The sequence below is a fragment of the Mustela lutreola genome, chromosome 4, assembly GCF_030435805.1.
Source record: "Mustela lutreola isolate mMusLut2 chromosome 4, mMusLut2.pri, whole genome shotgun sequence".
Lineage (NCBI taxonomy): Eukaryota > Metazoa > Chordata > Mammalia > Carnivora > Mustelidae > Mustela > Mustela lutreola.
Window position 1 is genome coordinate 82,665,862 of NC_081293.1, and position 21,829 is coordinate 82,687,690.

General features: G+C 38.1%; 1 protein-coding gene across 1 annotated transcript in view; it reads right to left on the reverse strand.

The window, feature by feature from the left end:
- Positions 1 to 1,105: 1,105 nt before the first annotated feature.
- LOC131830143 (zinc finger protein 33A-like) overlaps positions 1,106 to 21,829 on the reverse strand; it is a 65,889-nt gene continuing 45,165 nt past the window's right edge. The window contains 3 exon segments of the mRNA XM_059172518.1: positions 1,106 to 2,918; positions 15,460 to 15,555; positions 15,817 to 15,943. Of these exon segments, the coding sequence (XP_059028501.1) occupies positions 1,465 to 2,918; positions 15,460 to 15,555; positions 15,817 to 15,943 (1,677 nt within the window). The 3' untranslated portion in view covers positions 1,106 to 1,464.

Consider the following 21,829-nt stretch of genomic DNA (forward strand, 5'->3'; position numbering starts at 1 on the left):
CCACTGGCTTCTGGTCTTCATCCTCCTACAAAGAGTTTCAGCCTTTACCTGAGCCACGCTCAGTACTCAGGTTCCTCCGTGTGGCCAGAACTGGCAAGGGCTCCCAGGTGAAACAGCTGCATTTTGCCCATGTGCTCTCCACAATTCATTCCTCTCCTGAATTTTACCACTAGTCCTCTGCTTCTGCAGCAATAGGCTGCATTCAAATAGATGCTTTTTGTGAAATTTTTCTAGTTGTTCTCAGTTAGTACACTGATCTGCTACAAGCTACTATAACCTACCCAAGAGTATTATCTACTTGTGCTTTTTTAAAGCTCTATATTTAAGAATGTACTTTCACATATAAAGGTTTCACTTTGTTGAAACTGTTACATCACATATGAAAAGTGTTAAGTACAAGAAGAAATACAGTTAGGTACCGTAAGTCACTCACAACAGGATGACACCTGCCAGGGCAGAAACCACCTATGCTCCACACACACTTCTATAGTCACTAAGCTGCCTGCATAGCAACTCACCTTTCCCCTTTGATTCACTCTTCCAGAATGAGCCTCTCAAAATCAGTCTGCCCCAGAATTACTAAAACATCCTGCTAGCAAGCTCCTCCTACGTGTATCATGAGATCCAGAATCTCTCTCTCTTACCTGGACATCAGAAGGTCCTTTTGATGAATCCTCTTGCTAAAAATCTTCTCTCATCCTGCATATGCCTGAGCAGTAAACCTCTTATGTGCTTACAAATGCTGGTCCCAGTGTGGGGTGTTTTCATATCTAATACCTTTTTTTTTGTTGTTTTTTAATTTCTTTTCAGTGTACCAGAATTCACTGTTATGCACCACACCCAGTGTCACATCTAATACCTTAAACAGGGGAACAGACCTGGCAATGGGTCAAAGTGTATCTTAACAAAAATAAAATGCTATTTCTAAATGAAAATGTTCTCACTTCCTAAATTGCTAGAAACCCTTCAATTCAAAATCTGATGTATAAGCGTAGATTTTAACTTAAAGCTTCCACATAATTAATACGTTTTCTCTAGTAACTTCCAACATCCACCAGATGCTACATCAAGAATATCACACAAGCCTAATAAAATGTCACCTCAATTGTCCTACAATTTATGCATTTTCTAAAGCCTGTGAAGTAAAATCTTCTCTACCTTATGAATGCTGATAGAGGTTTCTAACTTAGATGTTTTCTTTGATGTTTAGTGAGGTGTGGCTTTGGGCAAAAGGTTCCCTATATTCATTCACCAATAGGTCTTCTCCACTGAGTTTTCTGATATACTCTACGGTTCAAATTCCAACACAAAAGTTTTCTATATTCTATAGCTTCATATCATTCATTCTCTCCCCTCTGTAAGTTCTCTGCTATATTGTTAGAACTGACTTTAGACCAAAGATGTTCTCAAAAATGATTATATCAATGGATTTTTCTCCCCTTTTGTGTTTTTTCTATAAACTCTTCACCCAGAGTGACTTCCCTCATTTATTACATTTATAGGGTTTCTCCCCAAATGTGTTCGTTGATGTACAGTAAGTTTAGACTTCACGTAGAATGATTTTCTACAAACATTGCATTGATAGGGTTTTTCCCCCGTATGTGTTCTATGATGTGCAATGAGTTTTGACTTTACACAGAATGATTTTCCACATTCATTACATTCATAAGGTTTCTGTCTTATGTGAGTCCTCTGGTGGACAATTAGGGCTGACTTCTGACGGAAATTTTTCCCACATTCAGTACACCCAAAAGGTTTCTCCCCTGTGTGTCTTCTCTGATGTTCTGTGAAACCCGAGTAGTAGCAAAAAAATTTTCCACATTCAATACATTCATAGGGTTTCTCACCTGTGTGAGTTCTTAGATGCTTGGTGAGAGTTGACTTCTCAGAGAAGGATTTTCCACATTTATTACATTCGTAAGGTTTTTCCCCTGTGTGAGTTCTTTGATGTTTAATGAGGTCTGATTTTCTGAGAAAGGCCTTCCTACATTCATAACACTCATAGGGCTTCTCCCCCGTGTGTGTTTTTTGATGTACAGTAAGGACAGACTTAAATGAGAAGGCTTTCCCACATTCATGACATTCATATGGTTTCTCCCCTGTGTGTGTTCTCCGATGTTGAGTAAGAGTAGACTTTTCACTGAAGGATTTCCCACATTCCTGACATTCAAAAGGTTTCTCCCCTGTGTGAATTCTCTGGTGTTTAATGAGGTCTGAATTCTTGTAGAAAGTTTTCCCACATTCAGGACATTCACAAGATTTTTCCCCTGTGTGCGTTCTCTGATGTCTTGTGTGGGCTAACTTCTGGTTGAAGGTTTTTCCACATTCATGACATTCATAAGTTTTTTCTCCTGTGTGTGTTCTCTGCTGTACACCAAAGACTAACTTTTCACTGAAAAACGTTCCACACTCATTATATTCAAGTAAATTGTCAATGGAGTGGGTTCTCTGAATTGGAATGAGGTTTGACTTCTGGCTGAAAGGCTGAACACTCTGATGGTTATAGAGAATGGATTCCTCAAAGAAATTTTCTCCACATTCATTGAATTCATAGTGATTCTCTCTTGGATGTGTTCTCTGACAAGCAATGAGAGATGACATATCACTGAAGATCTTCCCATATCCAGTGTACTCACAGGTATTCTTTCCTGTGTAAGCTTTCTTATGTACAACAAAGAGTGCATTCTCATGGAAAGCTTTCCTACATTCACTATATTCAAAAGGCTGTTCCAAAATTTGAATTTTCTGATGGTGAACAAAGTCTTCATTAAGGTGGAGGCCATTCCCATTTTTATTATATTCATAAGGTATCTCTTCAGAATGAATTCTTTCATAGTTATCAATATGGAGCCAATTTCTACCTTTGTCAAACCCACTGAACTTCTTTCTTGAATAGTTTCTACTGTTATTAATTAATTCTGAAATATAAATAGAGTGACAAGGAAGATTAGTTGACAAGGATATGTAGGAGAAACAATTAGTTAGGTTTTGGGGAACAAACTTAGTTCATTATTGCCTCATGTCTTGATTATGACAACAGTATACATACTTCCAGTCTCATCTCTCTTTTCCATTCTGCACACTAGCAACAAATCAAACTTCTAAGAACTCTAATTCAAAAGGGAACAGTACTATAATCCAATCTCTAATATCTTTAATTCTGTTTCTAGCTCTGATGCACTAGGAATAAAAACACACAACACAGGAAAAACAATGAGTGGTCAAGCCATTCTTGCCATAGGATCAGATTTACAGCCCTTTTGATTATGGTATTTTTCCCTTTATTCCATCAGAGTTGTTCAAAAGTGGACTTCTGACCATCAGACCCTCTTCCAGTGTCTTCTGGCTTTCCCCCAACCAAATCTCATCTGATTTAACATTAGCCTTCAATCCTGCATGTGTATGTATATACATGTTGTGCTTTTATATTGCTGCATAACATGAGAGCGTACAATTCTAAACTTGATCCTAAAACTTTCATTTACCTGTACATTAATATTTTTTGGTTATGTATAACTGTCTTTACTCCTCTGTTACCTATAATACTATAATTGTAATGATGTATCATACAATTCTATAGAATGTCAATACTAATACTACTGAGTCCAATAACCTAAGAACTGACAGTATTTTTTTAAAGGTATCACACTGAAGCAAACATATTAACCTATATTCAGATTAGAACCAAGCCATCAATTTACAAATCTAGAATGAATGTTTTTTATTCTTGTAAGCCCAGCTGTTTGTCCCCATAATTTGTTCATTCTTATCCATAATCTTATACTCAAGTTGCTTCATTCTGTTAGAGCTTACAGTCCAATAATGTTTTTAAAAACTTGCTTCCTAAATCTACCCAACACTTTCAGCATCATTTGCTAAGAAAGAAAGACCGACCTGTAACATGGACAAACATTTCCCCAAAGAAAACACATAGATAAATGGTCAACAGACACATGAAAAGATACTCATCTCTCATCATCAGGAAACTGCAAATCAAAACCACAATGAGAGATCACCTCACAACAGTCTGATTGGCTAATATAAAAAACACAGGAAACAACAGGTGTTGCAAGGATGTGGAGAAAAAGGAACCCTCATGTACTGTTGGTGGGAATGCGAACTAGTGTAGCCACTGTGGAAAACAATATGGAGGGTCCTCAAAAAGTTAAAAATAGAACTACCCTATGACCCAACAACTGCACCACTGAGTACCCTACGAATACAAGCACACTAATTCAAGAGATACATGTATTCTTATGTTTATAACAGCACCATTTTCAATAGTCAAATTATGATGGCAGCCCAAGTGTCCGTCAATTGACAAATGGATAAAGATGTGGTGTATACCCACATACACAATGCAACATTACTCAGCCATAAAAATGAAATCTTGCCATTTGCAATCACCCGGATGGAGCCAGAGAATATAATCCTAAGTGAATTAAGCCAGCCAGCCAAAGACAAATATCATATGACTTCACTCACATGTGGAATTCAAGAAGCAAAACGAATAAGCAAAGGCAAAAAAGAGAGAGAGAGAGAGAGAGAAATCAAGAAACAGATTATAGAAAACAAACAAGATGGTTACTAGAGGGAAATTGGGGGGGGGGGTGGATGAAATAGATGATGGGGATTAAGTAGCGCACTTGTCATGATAAGCACCCGGTGATTTTTTTTTAAGATTTTATTATTATTTATTTATTTGACAGAGAGAGAGGGCGATAGAGAGAGATCACAAGTAGGCAGAGAGGCAGACAGAGAGAGAAGAGGAAGCAGGCTTCCCACTGAGCAGAGAGCCCGATGCGGGGCTTGATCCCAGGACCCTGAGACCATGACCTGAGCATGGTCATGAGGGCAGAGGCCCAACCCACTGAACCACCCAGGCGCCCAGCACCAAGCGATTAAAATAAAAAGTTAAAAAGTATGGGTACCAGGCAGTGGGTATTATAGAGGGCATGGATTGCATGGAGCACTGGGTGTGGTGAAAAAATAATGAATACTGTTATGCTGAAAATAAATTAATTTAAAAAAAAGTATGTTTGTATAATTTACTTTAACATGAACATGAGATACGCTGCTATAACAATGTCTTTGTTAAACATGGAATTTTTAAATATTCAATGTAGCTCTGACTTTTACTCAACTATGTTTCTGGCAGCCATAACTCCACCTATGATTTTCTTCCAACACTCTGAATAGATATTACATCAATCATGTTTAACAAATGGTTTTTATCAGAATTAACAGGAGAGCCTTACCAAACACAAGTTTTTAGACATCATACTGAAAGATTTAGTGGTTTAATGTCTGTACTTTAAAAAAATATATTTCTGTAAAAACCAGCAAAAATGGTAAAATGCTAATGAAAGATTTTTAAAAAGCATGTATAGAATAAATTTAATATTCATATTGTTAGTTTTGTTGTGAAAGTACATATTTAAATGTTATTAAGAAATCTATATAAACCCCATCAAAAGTGTCCTGTTCCTCCTAACACTTGATGTGTATGAGGAAGATGAAACAAGAATGATAACAAGGCATGATTTTTCAGTCTCTATGTCAATGTATACTTGACAACTCAGAGTCTAATGCTTGATAAACTGGCATGTATGTTTACAAAGTTTGTGGTGATGACCTTCACCTGAATTATTATGAAAATCTGGCTCTATATGGCTGCATGGTCAAGCAAAATTGTTAATAATGTGTAATTGTGGATTATTAAAGAGTGAAAGAAAGATCTTTCTCTTTGGAAGAGCAAAATCCTGGGGGTTAGAGAACTCTTATAAAATACTAGTACCTAATTATATGACCAGGAATTAACTTCTTAATGGACAGACATAGAAGGAGAAGTATTAAGTATTAAGCTTAAGTATTCAATGAGCTTGTTTAGTAAAGGAAATTTGGGATAAAAATTATAAACATATGTAATGAACACAAGAAGCCATTACTTGCTGTTATGCACTGTTTCCATACCCTCTGTTATTTCGGTTTCTCATTTATAACCTCCATATTTCCTACAGTACTTTCAACATTATCTTTTCTACCTATGTTTTTTCACATTGTGTTTTGATCACTGCAGTGATTTTATTCTTTTTTTCCCAGTTATTTCCTGTGATATAACATGGGTCATAATACAACTTCTTGTGGTCTTATCTCTTTTAGAATGTCTTATCTCTTTAGAATGTCTTATTTGCCTATTTTATGCTCTTGCACACCCAAAGCCATTATTTCATTGTTAATTTATAGTACAAACTAGTGACAACATTTAGGCATTACATGACAACATTTTTCAGGTGAATTACCACTTGCTTATCCTGTCTTCTCCTGCTTCCTATAATAACTTCAAATATATCTTGTGATGGCTGTTGTTGTTGTTATTATTATTATTTTAATTCCTGAGCACTAAAGGAGGTGAGTTTTTCCTGATCCAGGCTTTCCCATGGGGTGAACAGAGAACCGTACTCTAAACTGGCAAGAATATTTCTTATCAAGGGCACTGCATCCTATCCTCAATCTTTACTATTCTTCAGCTGAGAGAAGTCTTTTTAGTTTTTTCAAGTATAAAGTCTTCTTCATTTTCTACTACTTCACAGATGGACTGACTACAGCTTTCCAACACAGCCTGTGCCTGCGAATCCTCCTTCTACCCCATCCCTCTGCTCCTCAGAAAGCAAGCCAGTACAGAGAACTACCACCACCATGAAAGTCCTTCCTGCTGTTCTAAGAGATCAGGTTTGACAATGTGAGGTACCACCTTCGGAAGTAGCAGCTCTGAAATCTGCAGCTCGGCACACACCTCCAGCGGGTATTTCACTGCTATTAGCAACCCTTCCCCTTGTTGTGTCATTTAACTTTCTTCTTGTTCTTTCAAAAGTGGGGTTTGATTTGGATCTGTTTGTTGTTCTTGTATTCCTTTCCTGTTTATGTTTCCATCTTCAGACCTGAGGTCCATTTACTTCTCCTTGAAATACATTCTTCTCTTGGCCTCCAGAATATCATATTCTCTCAACTTTAGTCCATCCTCACAGATTCCTCCAACTGTCCTCACCACTCAGTCCCCCTCATTTTCATCACTTCTAAACCCCTAAACCTTGTGAGGTCCCAGGACTCAGCCAAAAGATCATGTCTCTCCTTTATTTATACTCACAAGCAAGAAGATCTCATATGGTTCCCATGACTCTGAACATCTTCACACTGCTGGTGTCCACACTTACATACTGTTACACATAGTTTAACCTCTGAAAGACTAAAAATTTTTTGAAAGAATATATAACTAAAAACTAATAGAGGCAAAAGAGTATAATTTTTTAAAAATCCAAAAGGAGTTGTGAAATGAGGAATAAAACAAGAAAGAAGAAAAGAAATAGCAAGACTGCAGGCTTAAGTCCAATTATACTAGTAAACATAAGTGGACTAACTAATCTAAATAAGAAATTTTAAATGTCAGACTAGATTTAGCAAACAACCACTGCTTTCAGTTGATAAATATAAGAGCATGGTAAGGCTGACAGTAAAGAATAGAAAAGAATATACCATGAAAACGCAAAAAAATGCTGCTGTAACAACGCTAATACCAAAATCAGCCTTAAAGGCAAAAGTATTACTGCATATATGGAGACAGGCACTGCATAATGGTTGAAGAGTCCATTAAAAAATGGGATATTTAAAAAAAAAAAAAAACGGGATGTAATGATCCTAAATTTCCATTTGCCGAATTAATACAGCCTCAAGAAATATCACAGCTGGGAGATTTTAAAACACCTTTCTTAGTATCTGACAGGACAGCAGACAAAAGACAATCAGAATACAGAAGACCTGAAAAAATACCAGTACACGGGGTGCCTGGGTGGCTCAGTGGGTTAAAGCCTCTGCCTTCAGCTCAGGTCATGATCCCGGGGTCCTGGGATCAAGCCCCGCATCGGGCTCTCTGCTCAGCAGGGAGCCTGCTCCCTCCTCTCTCTCTGCCTGCCTCTCTGCCTACTTGTGATCTCTGTCTGTCAAATAAATAAATAGAATCTTTAAAAAAAAACAGTACAGAACATTATACAAAACAATTACAGACTATACCTCCTTCTCAAGTGTGCATGGAACATTTATGTATTGACAAATTTCAAGCAACTGAAATTATTTAAAGAAACTGAAATTCTCTGTATTAAGTTAGAACTCAAGAACTGAAGGATAACTAGAAAAAAATGATTTTAGAAGCAACTCACTTCTCAACAGCCCATGGGTCACAGAAGAAATCCTGAAGGCTGTGCCTAAAAGAAATGTCCATGGCAGGCCTGCAGCCTCAGCTCTGCCCCAGCCGGGGTCCACACAGCTGTGACTGTGAACCTGCCAATGCTAAATTAGCTGTTAGGAGTTGCTGCAAAATATGCACTAAGGGAAGGGGTGGGGGAAGGAATTTTTTAAAGTTTTTTTTTTTTTTTTAAGATTTTATTTATTCATTTGACAGAGAGAGATCACAAGCAGGCAGAGAGGCAGGCAGAGAGAGAGAGGAGGAAGCAGGCTCCCTGCTGAGCAGAGAGCCCGACGCGGGACTCGATCCCAGGACCCTGAGATCATGACCCGAGCCGAAGGCAGCGGCCCAACCCACTGAGCGACCCAGGCGCCCTGGAAGGAATTTTTTAAAACAGGTTGTATTGTTTTGTGGCTACTACACCCAAATATGTGGTAGAAAAGAATATGGCGTAAGTCCTAAAGACAATCATCCCCATTGAGGAAAGAAGGTAAGGAAATTTTTTTAAAGATTTTATGTGTTTGAGAGAGAGAGAGCACACACGCACAAGCAGGGAGAGTGGCAGAGGAAGAGGGAGAAGCAGGCTCCCTGCTGAGCGGGGAGCCAGATGCAGCGCTCGATCCCAGGACCCTGAGATCATGACCTGAGCCACCCATGCACCTCTATGGGTGAGGATTTAGTGTCCCTGTCTAGAAGCTTACAATACTGGAGGTAGAGCAAGACTCCATGACTGAGGATTTTGCCCCAGAGAGGGATTGTGCAAAGGAGAGAACATGACTAGGGAGGCAGTGTCCAAAAAGAAACTTTGGAAGCTGTCTTTTGGAAAAGTCATTTTGAGCTTGCTAATGAGCTCTTGTTAAAATCTGATGCTTAATCCACTGGAGACTGATGATGGGTCCCTAGCCGAACCCATTTTTTGGGTAGATCAACTTGGAATCTACCACGGGCAAGGTGAAAAGACTTTTTACAATAAAATCCTGCAAGAAAGGCTTTGCTGGTAGCTCTCCAAAGTCTGGAGTCACAGAGGTTTTTCCTAGCTGCTTGCTCTGTTGTAATCTTCAGCTCTGCCAAGCAGATGAGGTCAACCTGTTCAGGGGCAGAATGCTGTGACTATGCTGTCTGCTCTGTTGTAACCTTCAGTTCTGCCAAGCAGATGAGGTTAACCTGTTCAGGGCAGAATGCTGTGACTATGATGATGTTGGAAGCCAGCCCTGTGGTGCTGTGAGCTATGGAAACACCATGGATCCTGGCAGAACCATCCAGGTCATTACCATGGGGCTAGCTCTGATGCAAGGACCTGCACACAACCCAGACCACAGAAGCAGACTGTATTCTGACTCAGGATTCCTGTGGAAGGTACAAGGTGGTGGGGCAGTCAATCAAAACTCAATTTTAACTTCCTCTAGAGGATATCTCACCACTGTTGACTTTCCAAGAATGAGCAAGAGTAAGTTTATCTGTGCCACCTCCTTCCTGGCACTCACACCTTAGCAAAGCAGACTATTGAATGCAGCTATCCTCAAAAAGGGATGGTCTCAAGTCTATTTACTGGGTATGATTAGGAAAAAGGGGATGCATGTGTGGGAGCAGTGGTAGTATATGCACTTATTTTGAAAATTCTGAAAATTCAAGATCTCACCCTGAATACTCCCCCGGACATGACATATCTCTTTCTCCTGTCAGCAACTCCAGGCCAAGAGGATGGCCAAAGAACAGTTTCAAGGATTAGAATTAATTCTGTTTAAACTGTGTAAAAATGTTTTTCTTTTAAAAGGCTTTGGTCTCCCTTGCACTCAGACCCTCGAGATCAAAGTTCTGGTGGAGAGTAGAGATGACTGGAAAAAACACGAAGTTACAGTTATCGATAAGATACACAGATTTTGGGGCACCTGGGTGGCTCAGTTGTTAAGCATCTGCCTTCGGCTCGGGTCGGGTTCCCTGTTCTGCAGGAAGCCTGCTTCACCCTCTCCAACTTCCCCTGCTCGTGTTCCCTCTCTGGGTGTCTCTCTATCAAATAAATGAAATCTTAAAAAAAAAAAAAAAAGAAAGAAAGACACACAGATTTTTAACAATGGAAGTAAAGCAAAAACTCTGACACCTGGGAAAGTGAACCTTTATAACAACATGGGGACAGAGTTCTTGTTCACCTTCGTCCTTCCAACCCATCCTTGGAGCTCTCCCAGAGGAGAAATGCCTCTGCTGCTCTCCCTAACTGCCATCCATCCTGCTTCACCCAACGACAAACTGTAGTGGATCCCAGGCATTCAAACTGGCAGCTGCTTCTCTCATGCGTGCTTGATGTTCTGATCAAAAGACAGAAGATAACAGTCCCTACCTTTTCCCTGCGGAACACCTTGAGGTGTCATGCACACCTTAGAGAACTGGGGCGGCTAGAATGGGTCATGGACAAGCGGGACTGTTTGGAACTGACTGATTTAAGGCAGTCCCTCTGAAGAGACAACAAAATCAAAGATTTGGACTGGTGGGGGTGGGGATTCCAAAGCTCCCCATACAGTGAGAAGTCATGCTAGGGGCCAGGTTTGGGGCGGGGTTAGGGGTACTCCTAACAACTGAAAAGATCTTTCTTTCCAGGTATACCCTCTGGGATTGTGCTTTTGTGTGTGCATGTGTGAAAATCAACCACTCATTTGCAATCTAAGTGTGATCTGCAACCAGGAGTGATTATCAGAAGCTTTCAAGTATTTGAGGAAATATCCGGTAGTGCAACAGACCTCGGACAAGCCCTCTGGGAGCAGGTTGACCTATACTATGGTTATTAGAAAGTGGTACAGCATCTGTTCCTGTCTTGAGCTGAAATGCTTCATGACCCTGCCTCAGCCTGGAAGGCATTCAAGTCAGTTTCAACTGGCTGGCCAGAGCTCTATGGGTAACAGAATGTGCCACAGCTCTATGGTAACAGAATGTCCTTGTAAGCCAAGCAAAGTCTGGGCAAAATGCTAAGACAAATTGCTGGCCCTGGTTTGGTACCCTGGGCCAGGTAAAAAGGCAAACGGAAATACCTGAAGAGCATCTAGGTTTCTAAGACACATCTTGGTGGTTAAAGACTAAACCAAAATGACTGAGGAGTGGCATGTACATAGAAAAACTGGCGAGAAATCGGAAATAAAATGAGTGGTTATGTGGGACTGTAGGGAAAATAAATTTTATGTTTCTGCACAGCTAGGACTTTTTAAGCAAATGTAAATAAAACTTGGAGCTTAAGGTAAAAGAATGAGGTTTGGAAAGTAATTTATGACTAATTAGATAGGGACAGACTCCAGGGAGACTCACATTTCAGTGGGGGTACCAGAACCAGGAGCCCTGGTGACACTGTGGGTATAAGGCTGGAGACACTGGTCTTCTCTCTCCTCTGAAGAAATTTACTCATAGTCCAAAGGGTAAAGTGCAAACTCAGGATCCTTTCCAAGGGAGCAAAGGTTTTCCTCCCTCCTTTTAAAATGGTCAGGGGACAACTAACTCTCTCTTCTATAGAAACACCCAGATTCATTTTATCAGTATTTTTCACCCAAAATACCAACTTTGTGTATATATGTAGAACACCTGATTTCTATCTCATTGCTCCAAGAGTAAGGAACTGAGGTACACTGGAACCACAAAGTTGTTACTTAGTTTTAAGTAAATACTAATTCACCTGCTCTGTTCCAAAAACCTCATGTGTTGTACTTACGGTAAAATTAACAAAGATAAATACTTAAAATTTAACAGTCTAAAATTTAAAATCTCCATCAAAAGATAACCTCAGACCCCAGAAACTTCACAGGTAAAATCTTCCAAACATTAAAGAATAATATAATCTCACATAATATCATCCACAGAATAGAAAAGTGTGAAATGCTGCTCAACTCATCTTATGGAGGTAGTACAATCTTTCTTTTTTTAAAGATTTTATTTATTTATTTATTTGACAGAGAGAGGGACAGGGGGAGAGGGAACACAAGCAGAGATGGTGGGAGAGGAAGAAGCAGGCTTTCCGCTGAGCAGGGAGCCCAATGCGGGGCTCGATCCCAGGACCCTGGGATCATGAGCTGCCTGAGCTGAAGGCAGACACCTAATGACTGAGCCAATCAGGTGCCCCCAAAAGTAGAACAGTCTTCAACCCCAAACCTGAAAACATTACAACAAAGGCTATTTACAGGATAATAGGTCTTATGAACACACAAACCCACACACACAGAAAAATCCTACATAAACTCGTAAAAAGTCAAGTTCAGAGATTATGAGAGCAAAATACATTATGACGGAGAAAGTATTTCAGACATATCAGGTTGGCTTAACGTTGGAAAATTAATCAAGATTACTCACCATATTAACAGAATAAATATGAAAAGTTATGATTATCTCAATATATGCAGAGAAAACTTTTGACAAAATACTCATTCATGATTCAGAAAAAAAACAATAAGGGGGAGCACTTCAGTGGCACAGTCAGTTAAGCATCTTCACCATGCACGTACTCTCTTTCTCTTTCTCTCTCTAGCATAAATAAATCTTTAAAAACAAAAACCCTCTTAGCAAACTAAGAATAGAAGAGAACTTCCTCAAAATGATAAGGCACATTTATAGAAATCCCTCAGTTAAAATCAAAATTAATTCTAAAATACTCAATAGTTTCTTCCTGAATTCAAAAACAAGACAAAGATGTTCACCTTCACCACTTCTATACAACATGCTATTGGCATTCTTAGCCAGTAAAAAATTAGGAAGGAGAAGTACACTTGTCTTTATGCACAGACAACACAATTATTGACCTAAAATTTTTTAAAAAACTATAAAATAACTATCAGAATAAGTAAACTTAGCACGATTGCAGGATACAAAGCCAGTGTGCGAATACCAACAATTTTTCTATATACTAGAATTAGATGCTGTTAGGGTCCGTGATCAAAGGAACGAGACTGATACAAAGCGAAGGTCAAGCAAAGCTTTATTTTGAGCCAAGCATCAAGAATCACACTGCCCTGCCCCTGCATCCTGAATCCACAGGCAAGTTCCTCTGGGAGGGGCAGGCCCTTACAATGCCAATTCTCTCCGAAATGATCAATGCAACCCCAATAAAAGCCCTAAAAGAGGAGGTATAGGGGTATGGATGGTGGGTGTGTGTGTGTTTGTGGAAACTGACAAGCTGATTCTAAAATTTATATGAAAATGTAAAAGTTCATAGTACCATAGCACTGTCCATAATACCTGGAAACATAGAAATTATTTTAATATATTTTGTAGATTAAAGATATTCTTGGCAACATTCTGTATTCATGCCAAAGCCAAGCAACCTTGAAGAAAACAGCAAAGCTACAAGGCTAACACTGCCAGATGTCATGACTTATAATTAAATTATAAAGATAAAAGATAATAGTATTGTCAAGAAGATGGATAAATGGAACCTTTATTAGACAGCCAATAGGGGCACCTGGGTGGCTCCGTTGGTTAAGCAACTGCCTTCATTTCAGCTCAGGTCATGATCCCGGACTCCTGGGATCAAGTCCCACATCAGGCTCCCAGCTCCATGGGGGAGTCTGCTTCTCCCTCTGACCTCCCCTCTCATGCTCTCTCACTCTGTCTCTCTCTCAAATAAATAAATAAAAATTTAAAAAAAAAAAAAAAAGACAGCCAATAGAACAAAACAGAAAGCCCAGAAACAAAACCACAAATATATGTTCACCTGATAAATGACAAAGATAAAACCATGATTCAGCAGAAGAAAGGACAGTCTTTTTAACTGTCATCAGAAGTCATCAAGAAAATGGTAAGACAAGGCTTATATAATTGAGAAAAGGCACTGTCAATACATACATTTGCCAAAGATTCATATTTGGAATCTATTTTTTTTTAAGATTTTATTTATTTATTTGAGAGAGAGAGACAGTGAGAGAGAGCATGAGCGAGGAGAAGGTCAGAGGGAGAAGCAGACTCCCCATGCAGCTGGGAGCCCGATGTGGGACTCAATCCCGGGACTCCGGGATCATGACCTGAGCCGAAGGCAGTCGTTCAGCCAACTGAGCCACCCAGGCGTCCCTGGAGTCTATTTTAAAAGTTCTATAATTCAACAGAAAAAGACTAATGGTCCGATAAAATATAGGCAAAAGACCTGAACAGTTAACTTTGCTAAAGAAGATCCAAATAGTCAACAAAAATATGAAAAGATGCTCAACATCAGTCATCAGAGAAATGGGAATTAAAGCCTAATGAGATAACACAACAAAATGACTAAAATGGCCAAATTAGACTGACAATACCAAGTGCTCACAACAATAAAAGGCAATTAAAGCTCTCATACATTGCTAGCGACAACACGATTTAGTACAACCTCTTCGGAAAATTATTTAAATTAAAAAGTGTGTTAAAGTTAAGTATGTGATCACTCTGCCCAGCAAGTCCATTTCTGGTCACACAACTAACAGAAGAGTTTACATACTCCTTAGAACAACACATACAATAATTTTTATAAATGTTTTTCACAAACCTCAAACTCAAAACAAGTGTTTCAAAACAAATATGTTTCAAATATGTATCCTAAATAAGTTTCAATAACATAATAAAGACATAAACACTGTGGTAGTCACAGCGGAATGCTACACAGCAATATAAAGCAATAAACTAATCATAAACCAACGTGAATATTTCTCATAGACATAATACTGAATCAAAGCAGGCAGATACTAAATATACACACACACACACTGTGTGTTTATACGTATATTGTATATACACACATATATAGTAATGTGTATACTTAAAATCTGTGTATTTAACTCTATATAATTAATTCCTAAGGAGGAAAACAAAGATAACATTGTGTATAAAAGTGACACTGGGGGGCGCCTGGGTGGCTCAGTGGGTTAGGCCGCTGCCTTAGGCTTGGGTCATGATCTCAGGGTCCTGGGATGGAGTCCCGCATCGGGCTCTCTGCTCGGCGGGGAGCCTGCTTCCCTCTCTCTCTCTCTCTGCCTGCCTGTCTACTTGTGATTTCTCTCTGTCAAATAAAAATAAATAAAATCTTAAAAAAAAAAAGTGACACTGGGAGATACTGGGTGATTGAGTGACACTGAATATTTGAGTCACGTCAACATGCTACTTTCAAAGGTCCAGAGCATCTAAAAAGTGATTCTTAAAGACCATTTCAATGGCCTTAAAGCTCTGAACTAAGGCTCTGTGATCTAATTTCCTCCTAAACTCCATCTGGCTCATACGTACTCACTCACCTGGGTCGTTCTGGCTCAGGAACTCTTCCTCTAATATCCACGGCTCCTCTCCTTGCTCCAACTTGAGGATCACTTCTGGTTTAGGGATGGAATACCCTGTGAATGAGAAATGGGACAAACTGGATGAGTTTTAGGGCCTCTGAAGGTGGAGGACATTATAACTCAAAGACCATACAAAAAAAAAAAATTAATCCCTGTTATGAGGGAAAAGAAAACAAATCCCTTTGGATAATCAAAAGGTCATCCTTGACCTACAAATTTCAAAACTAAATATTATATTCCAAAAACTCTGCAAGTTTCTGTAAATAAAAAAGACACACATACTAGGGGTCTACGTGAGAAACAAACATTACCTACCCACTGAGACAAGGTGGCTATAGTTCTCCAGCATCACTTCCCTGTACAGGGTCCTCTGAGTAGGGTCCAGGTGCTGCCACTCCTCCTGAGTGAAGCCCACGGTCACATCCCTGAATGACAATGATCCCTGGAAAAGCACATTTCTGCTTAGTCTGAAGTGGTCAAAATCAAGTGATAGGAAAAAAAGGAAGTTCAAAGACCAATTCTTGGGGGTATAGCTCAGTGGTAGAGCATTTGACTGCAAAGACCAATTCTTACCATTTTTTACTGCTGAAAACTGGCCAGAAAATTTTACTAAGGACCTCTATTATAGAGCTTCTTTTGTGTTATGCTTTTTGAGTTAAAAAAATAATAATAATAGAAATACCATTTTTTTGTTACTTAATACAAAAAATCTGAGTGCCCACATGTACCTGTAACTGCCCTAGTCTCTGAGAATTCCAAGTTTAAAAAAATACTCTTCCTGGTCTTAAAGAAGTTATTCTCATAAGGAAACATACAAAAACATAGCTACCATAGGACTTAAAGAATCCATACCATAAACATGTGCAACAAAGACACCATTCATAAAGGGGTTCGGTGCAAGTTCCCGTGCTCTGAGGACCAATGCCTCTGATCACATGCGTGCAAAGAGGCACACAGCCACTGTTAGTGCATTTCCCCGGTTGCTGCAAGTCCCCTTCAGTTTGTGTTTTCCCCTTTTCATTTTCTCCTCCTTCATTCTTTGCCTTTCCCCCTTTAGGAATCAAACACTGAAGACCAAGACATTAAAAAATAACTGCATATACTAGGAGAATCAGAAAGTGAGGGTGCATACCCAAGGACAGGTTCAGAAAACACTAAGACATTAAATTTACACATCATGCAGATCCTTGGCACAGAGACAGCCTACAACAATCAAAAGATAAAAGAAAATAAACAAAATCAGTAAGAAAATATGGCAAACATTGCAGAATGGGAAGAATCTGATTTCCAGAGTTACCACATTATTAAGAGTCAAATGCCCAGTGGTCAATCAAAAAAAATCACAAGGCATACAAAGTAACAGGAAAATATGTAAACATAAAACTCTAGGAAAAACACAGGTGGTAAGCTCCTTGACACAGGTCTAGGCAATGATTTTAGATTTGACACCAAAAGCAAAAGCAACAAAAGAATAAATAAATGGGACTACATCATAACTAAAATTTTTATACACCAAAGAAAAATCATCAACAAAATGGAAAGGCAACTTACTAAATAGGAGAAAATATTTCCAAGTAATGTATCTAATAAGGGACTGATATTCAAAATATATAAAGAACACATCAACTCATTTTTTAAAATAAAAAAAAATCTGATGAAAAATTGGGCAGAAGATCTAAATAGTCTTAATTCAAAGAAGACATACATATGACTAACAGGTCTATTCAAAAGATGCTCAACATCATTCATTATTAGGGAGATGCAAGTCAAGACCAAAGTGATATTACCTTACACCTGTTAGAATGGCTCTCAAAAACACAAGAAATAACAACAGGTGCTGGTGAGGATGTTAAAAAAAAAAAAAAAAAGGAACCCTTGTGCACTGTTGGTGGAAATGTGAATTGGTGCTATAGAAAATGGTATGAAGGCTCTTCCAAAAACTAAAACTAGATAATATCATCCAGCAATTCCACTTCTGGGTATTTATCCAAAGAAAATAAAAACATTAACTCAAAAGGTTATATACATTCCTATGTTGATTGCAGCATTATTTAAAATATCTAAGATACGGGGGGGGGGGGGGGGGCGCCTGGGTGGCTCAGTGGGTTAAGCCACTGCCTTCGGTTCGGGTCATGATCCCAGGGTCCTGGGATAGAGCCTCACATCGGGCTCTCTGCTCGGCAGGGAGCCTGCCTCCTCCTCCTCTCTCTGCCTGCCTCTCTGCCTACTTGTGATCTGTCTGTCAAAAAAATAAAAATCTTAAATAAAAAAAAAATATCTAAGATATGGGAACAACCTAACTGTCCATTGATAGATGAATGCATAAAGAAACTGTGGTATATCTATACAATGGAATATTATTCAACCATAAAAAAAGAATGAAACCTTGCCACTTACAGCAACATGGGTGGACTTTGTGGCATTATACTAAGTGAAATAAGTCAGAAAGAGAAAAAGACAAGTGCCATGTGATCTCTCTGATATGTGGAATCTTAAAGAAAATACTCTTAATACAGAAAACAAACGGGTAGTTGCCAGAGGTGGGGAGTAGAGTGGGCAAAATGAGTGAATTCTTTTTTGTTGTTGTTTAAATAAATTATTTTAAAGAGAAAACTACTGACCAATGTCCTTTATGAACACTAATGTAAAAAATACTCAATAAAATATTATCAAACAGAAGGATTATAATATACTACAATACTATAGTAATCAAAATACATGGTACTGGCACAAAACAAGACACAAAAATCAATGGAACATTACAGAGACCCCAGAAATAAACCCATACCTATATGGTCAATTAATCTATGACAAAGGAAGCAAGAATAAAGACTGAGAAAAAGACCGTCTCTTTAACAACTGGTGCTGGGAAATCTGAACAGCTACGTACGAAATAACGAAACTGGGCCACCTTCTCACACCATACACAAAAGTACACTCAAAAGGTACTAAAGGTTATAAAACTCCAATTAGAAAACATAGCAAGTAATTTCTTTGACATTGGCCATAGAAAGATTTTTCTAGATATGTCTCCTAAGGCAAGGGAAACAAAGCAAAAATAAACAACTGCAACTATAAAAATAAAAAGATTTTGCACAAATGAACCCATCAATGAAACAAAAAATTTACCCAGTGAATGGAAGAAAGTATCTGCAAATGATATATCCAATAAGGGATTAATATACAAAACATATAAAGGACATATACAACACAATGCCAAAACAAAACAAAACAAACAAATGAAAAAAGCCACTGATTAAAGAAGACATAACAGATGGCCAACAGACACATAAGAAGATGCTCAACATCACTTATCAAGGAAATGTAAATTGAAACCACCTCACACCAGTCAGAGTGCTTACTATCAAAAAAGGGTTGCTGGGGGGAGGGGGTTTGGGAGAAGGGGGTGGGATTATGGACATTGGGGAGGGTATGTGCTTTGGTGAGTGCTGTGAAGTGTGTAAACCTGGTGATTCACAGACCTGTACCCCTGGGGATAAAAATATATGTTTATAAAAAAAATAAAAAATTAAAATACAAAAATAAATAAATAAATAAATAAAAATTAAAAAATAAAAAAAATTTTAAAAATCAATTGAATCATACTCATAAAAAAAAAAGAAATAACAAGTGTTGGTGAAGATGTGGAGAAAATGAGATGCCTGTGTATTTTTGGTGGGAATGGAATTGGTGCAGGCAATGTGGAAAACAGTATGGAGTTTCCTCAAAATATTAAAAATAGAAATATCATATGATCCAATAATTCCACTTTCTTTGGGTATTTATCCAAAGGAAAAAACAAACAAAACTAATTTGAAAAGATATATACAGCATATGTATGCTTACTGCAGCTTTATTTACAATAGCCAAGATACGGAAGGAACCCAAGTGTCCACTGATAGATGAATGAATAAAGAATATATGGTATAGAGACACAATAGAATATTACTCAGCCTTAAGAATGAGATCTTGTCATTTGTGACAAGATATGAGGACCTAAAAGGTATTATGCTAAGTGAAATAAGTCAGACAGAAAAAGACAAATACCATACGATTTCATTAACATGTGGAATCTGAAAAACAAAACAAAGGAACCAATAAACAAAATACAGATCCATAAAAACGGAGAACAAATAGTGGTGCCAGAGGGGAGGTGGGGAGGAGACTGCTGAGAAAAAGGATTAAGAGTTACAAACTCATGGGGCACCTGGGTGGCTCAGTGGGTTAAAGCCTCTGCCTTCGGCTCAGGTCATGATCTCAGGGTCCTGGGATCGAACCCCGCATCGGGCTCTCTGCTCAGCAGGAAACCTGCTTCCCTCCTTCTCTCTCTGCTTTCCTCTTTGCCTACTTGTGATTTCTGTCTATCAAATAAATAAAATCTTTAAGCAAAACAAAAAAGAGTTACAAACTCACAAAAGATATAAAATAGATATAAGAAGAGTTATAAAATACATAAATTATGGAGATGAAAAGTATAGAGCAGTAAATAAAGTCAACAGTACTGTAATCATGTATGGCAATAGTTGGTGACTACACTTACTGTGGTAAGCACTGACGAATGTATACAATTGAGTCAGTATGTTGTACAACTTAAACTAAATAAAACTGTATGTTACACTTCAATGAAAAAATAAAATAAAACAAAATAAAATGGATTATATGCCCTGACCAAGTAGATCCATTCTTGGAATCCAAGGACGGTTCAACACACAAAAATCAATCAGTATAATACACCACATCAAACAATGAAGGAAAAAAACCAAATGACCGTCTAAACTGATACAGAAATAGCATCTGACAAAATTCAACAGTCTTTCATGATAACAACACTCATTAAAATAGGGATAGCAGAGAACTAACCCCATATAATAATAGCCATGTATGCAAAAAATACAGGAAAAATTATACTCAATGGTGAAAGGCTGAAAGCTATTATTCTAAGATCAGAAGTAAGGCAAGGCTGCCTGCTTTCATCACTTCTATTCAGCATAGTATTGGAAGTTCTAGTCACAGCATTAGACCAGAAAAAGAAATAAAAGTATTCAAATTGAAAAGGAAAAAGTAAAATCATCTGTGCAAATGATATAATCTTATATGTAGAAAAACCTGAAGACTTCACAAGAAAAGCTGTTAGATCAACGAAATGAATTCAACAAAATAGCAAGATATGTCAACATACAAAAATCAGTTGCATTTCTATACAGGAACAATGAATAAGCTGAAAAAGAAATTACAAAAGCAAATTCATTTACAAAAGCATCAAAAGAAATTTTAGGAATTAATGTAATCAAAGATGTAAAAGATTTGCACAATGAAAACTATAAAACAGTGCTAAAAGACATAAAAGATGACATAAATAAATGGAAACACATCCCATGTGCATGGATTAGGAAACTTATTGTTAAAATGTCAATATTACTCAAGGCAATCAACAGATTCAATGAAATCTCTAGCAAAATTCCAATAATATTTTTTGCAGAAATGAAAAATATTCATCCTAGGGTGCCTGGGTGACTCAGTGGGTTAAAGCCTCTGCCTTCTGCTCGGGTCATGATCCGAGGGTCCTGGGATCAAGCCCTGCATCAGGCTCTCTGCTCAGCGGGAAGCCTGCTTCCCCCTTTCTCTCTCTGCCTGCCTCTCTGCCTACTTGTGATCTCTGTCAAATAAATAAATAAAATCTTAAAAAAATATATCATACTAAAATTCATACAGAATCTAAAGAAACGTGAATATCCACAACAATCTTGAAAAAGAACAAACCTAAAAGAAGGTCTCAAAAAGATGTCTGTACACTCATTTTTATAGCAGCATTGTTATTCATAATAGCTAAAACAAGGAACAACTCAAGTGTCCATGGACAGATGAATGGATAAGCAAAATGTACATATACATACAATGGGATATCACTCAGCCTTAAAAATGGAAAAAAGTCTGCAGTATGCTACAACATGGATGAATCTTCAAGATTCATGTTAAGTGAAATAAGGCAGTCACACAAAGACAAATACTACAGGATTCCACTTCTATGAGGTACTTAGGGTAGTCAGAATTACAGAATCAGGAAGTATCATAGGAGTTCCCAGAGGGGAGCTATTGTTTAATAGGTACAGAATTTCAGTTTTACAAGATGAAAGACTATGGGGATGAACAGAGTGACAGAAGCACAAGAATGTGAATACACCACTGAAGCACACACTTAAAAATGTTTAAGATGGTAAATTTTACGTTATGTTGTATTTTACCACAAAGAAAAAAAAAGTGAAAATGTACTGGTAAGTACTACAACATAGATGAACCTTGACAACATGCTAAGTGAAGGAAGCTAGAC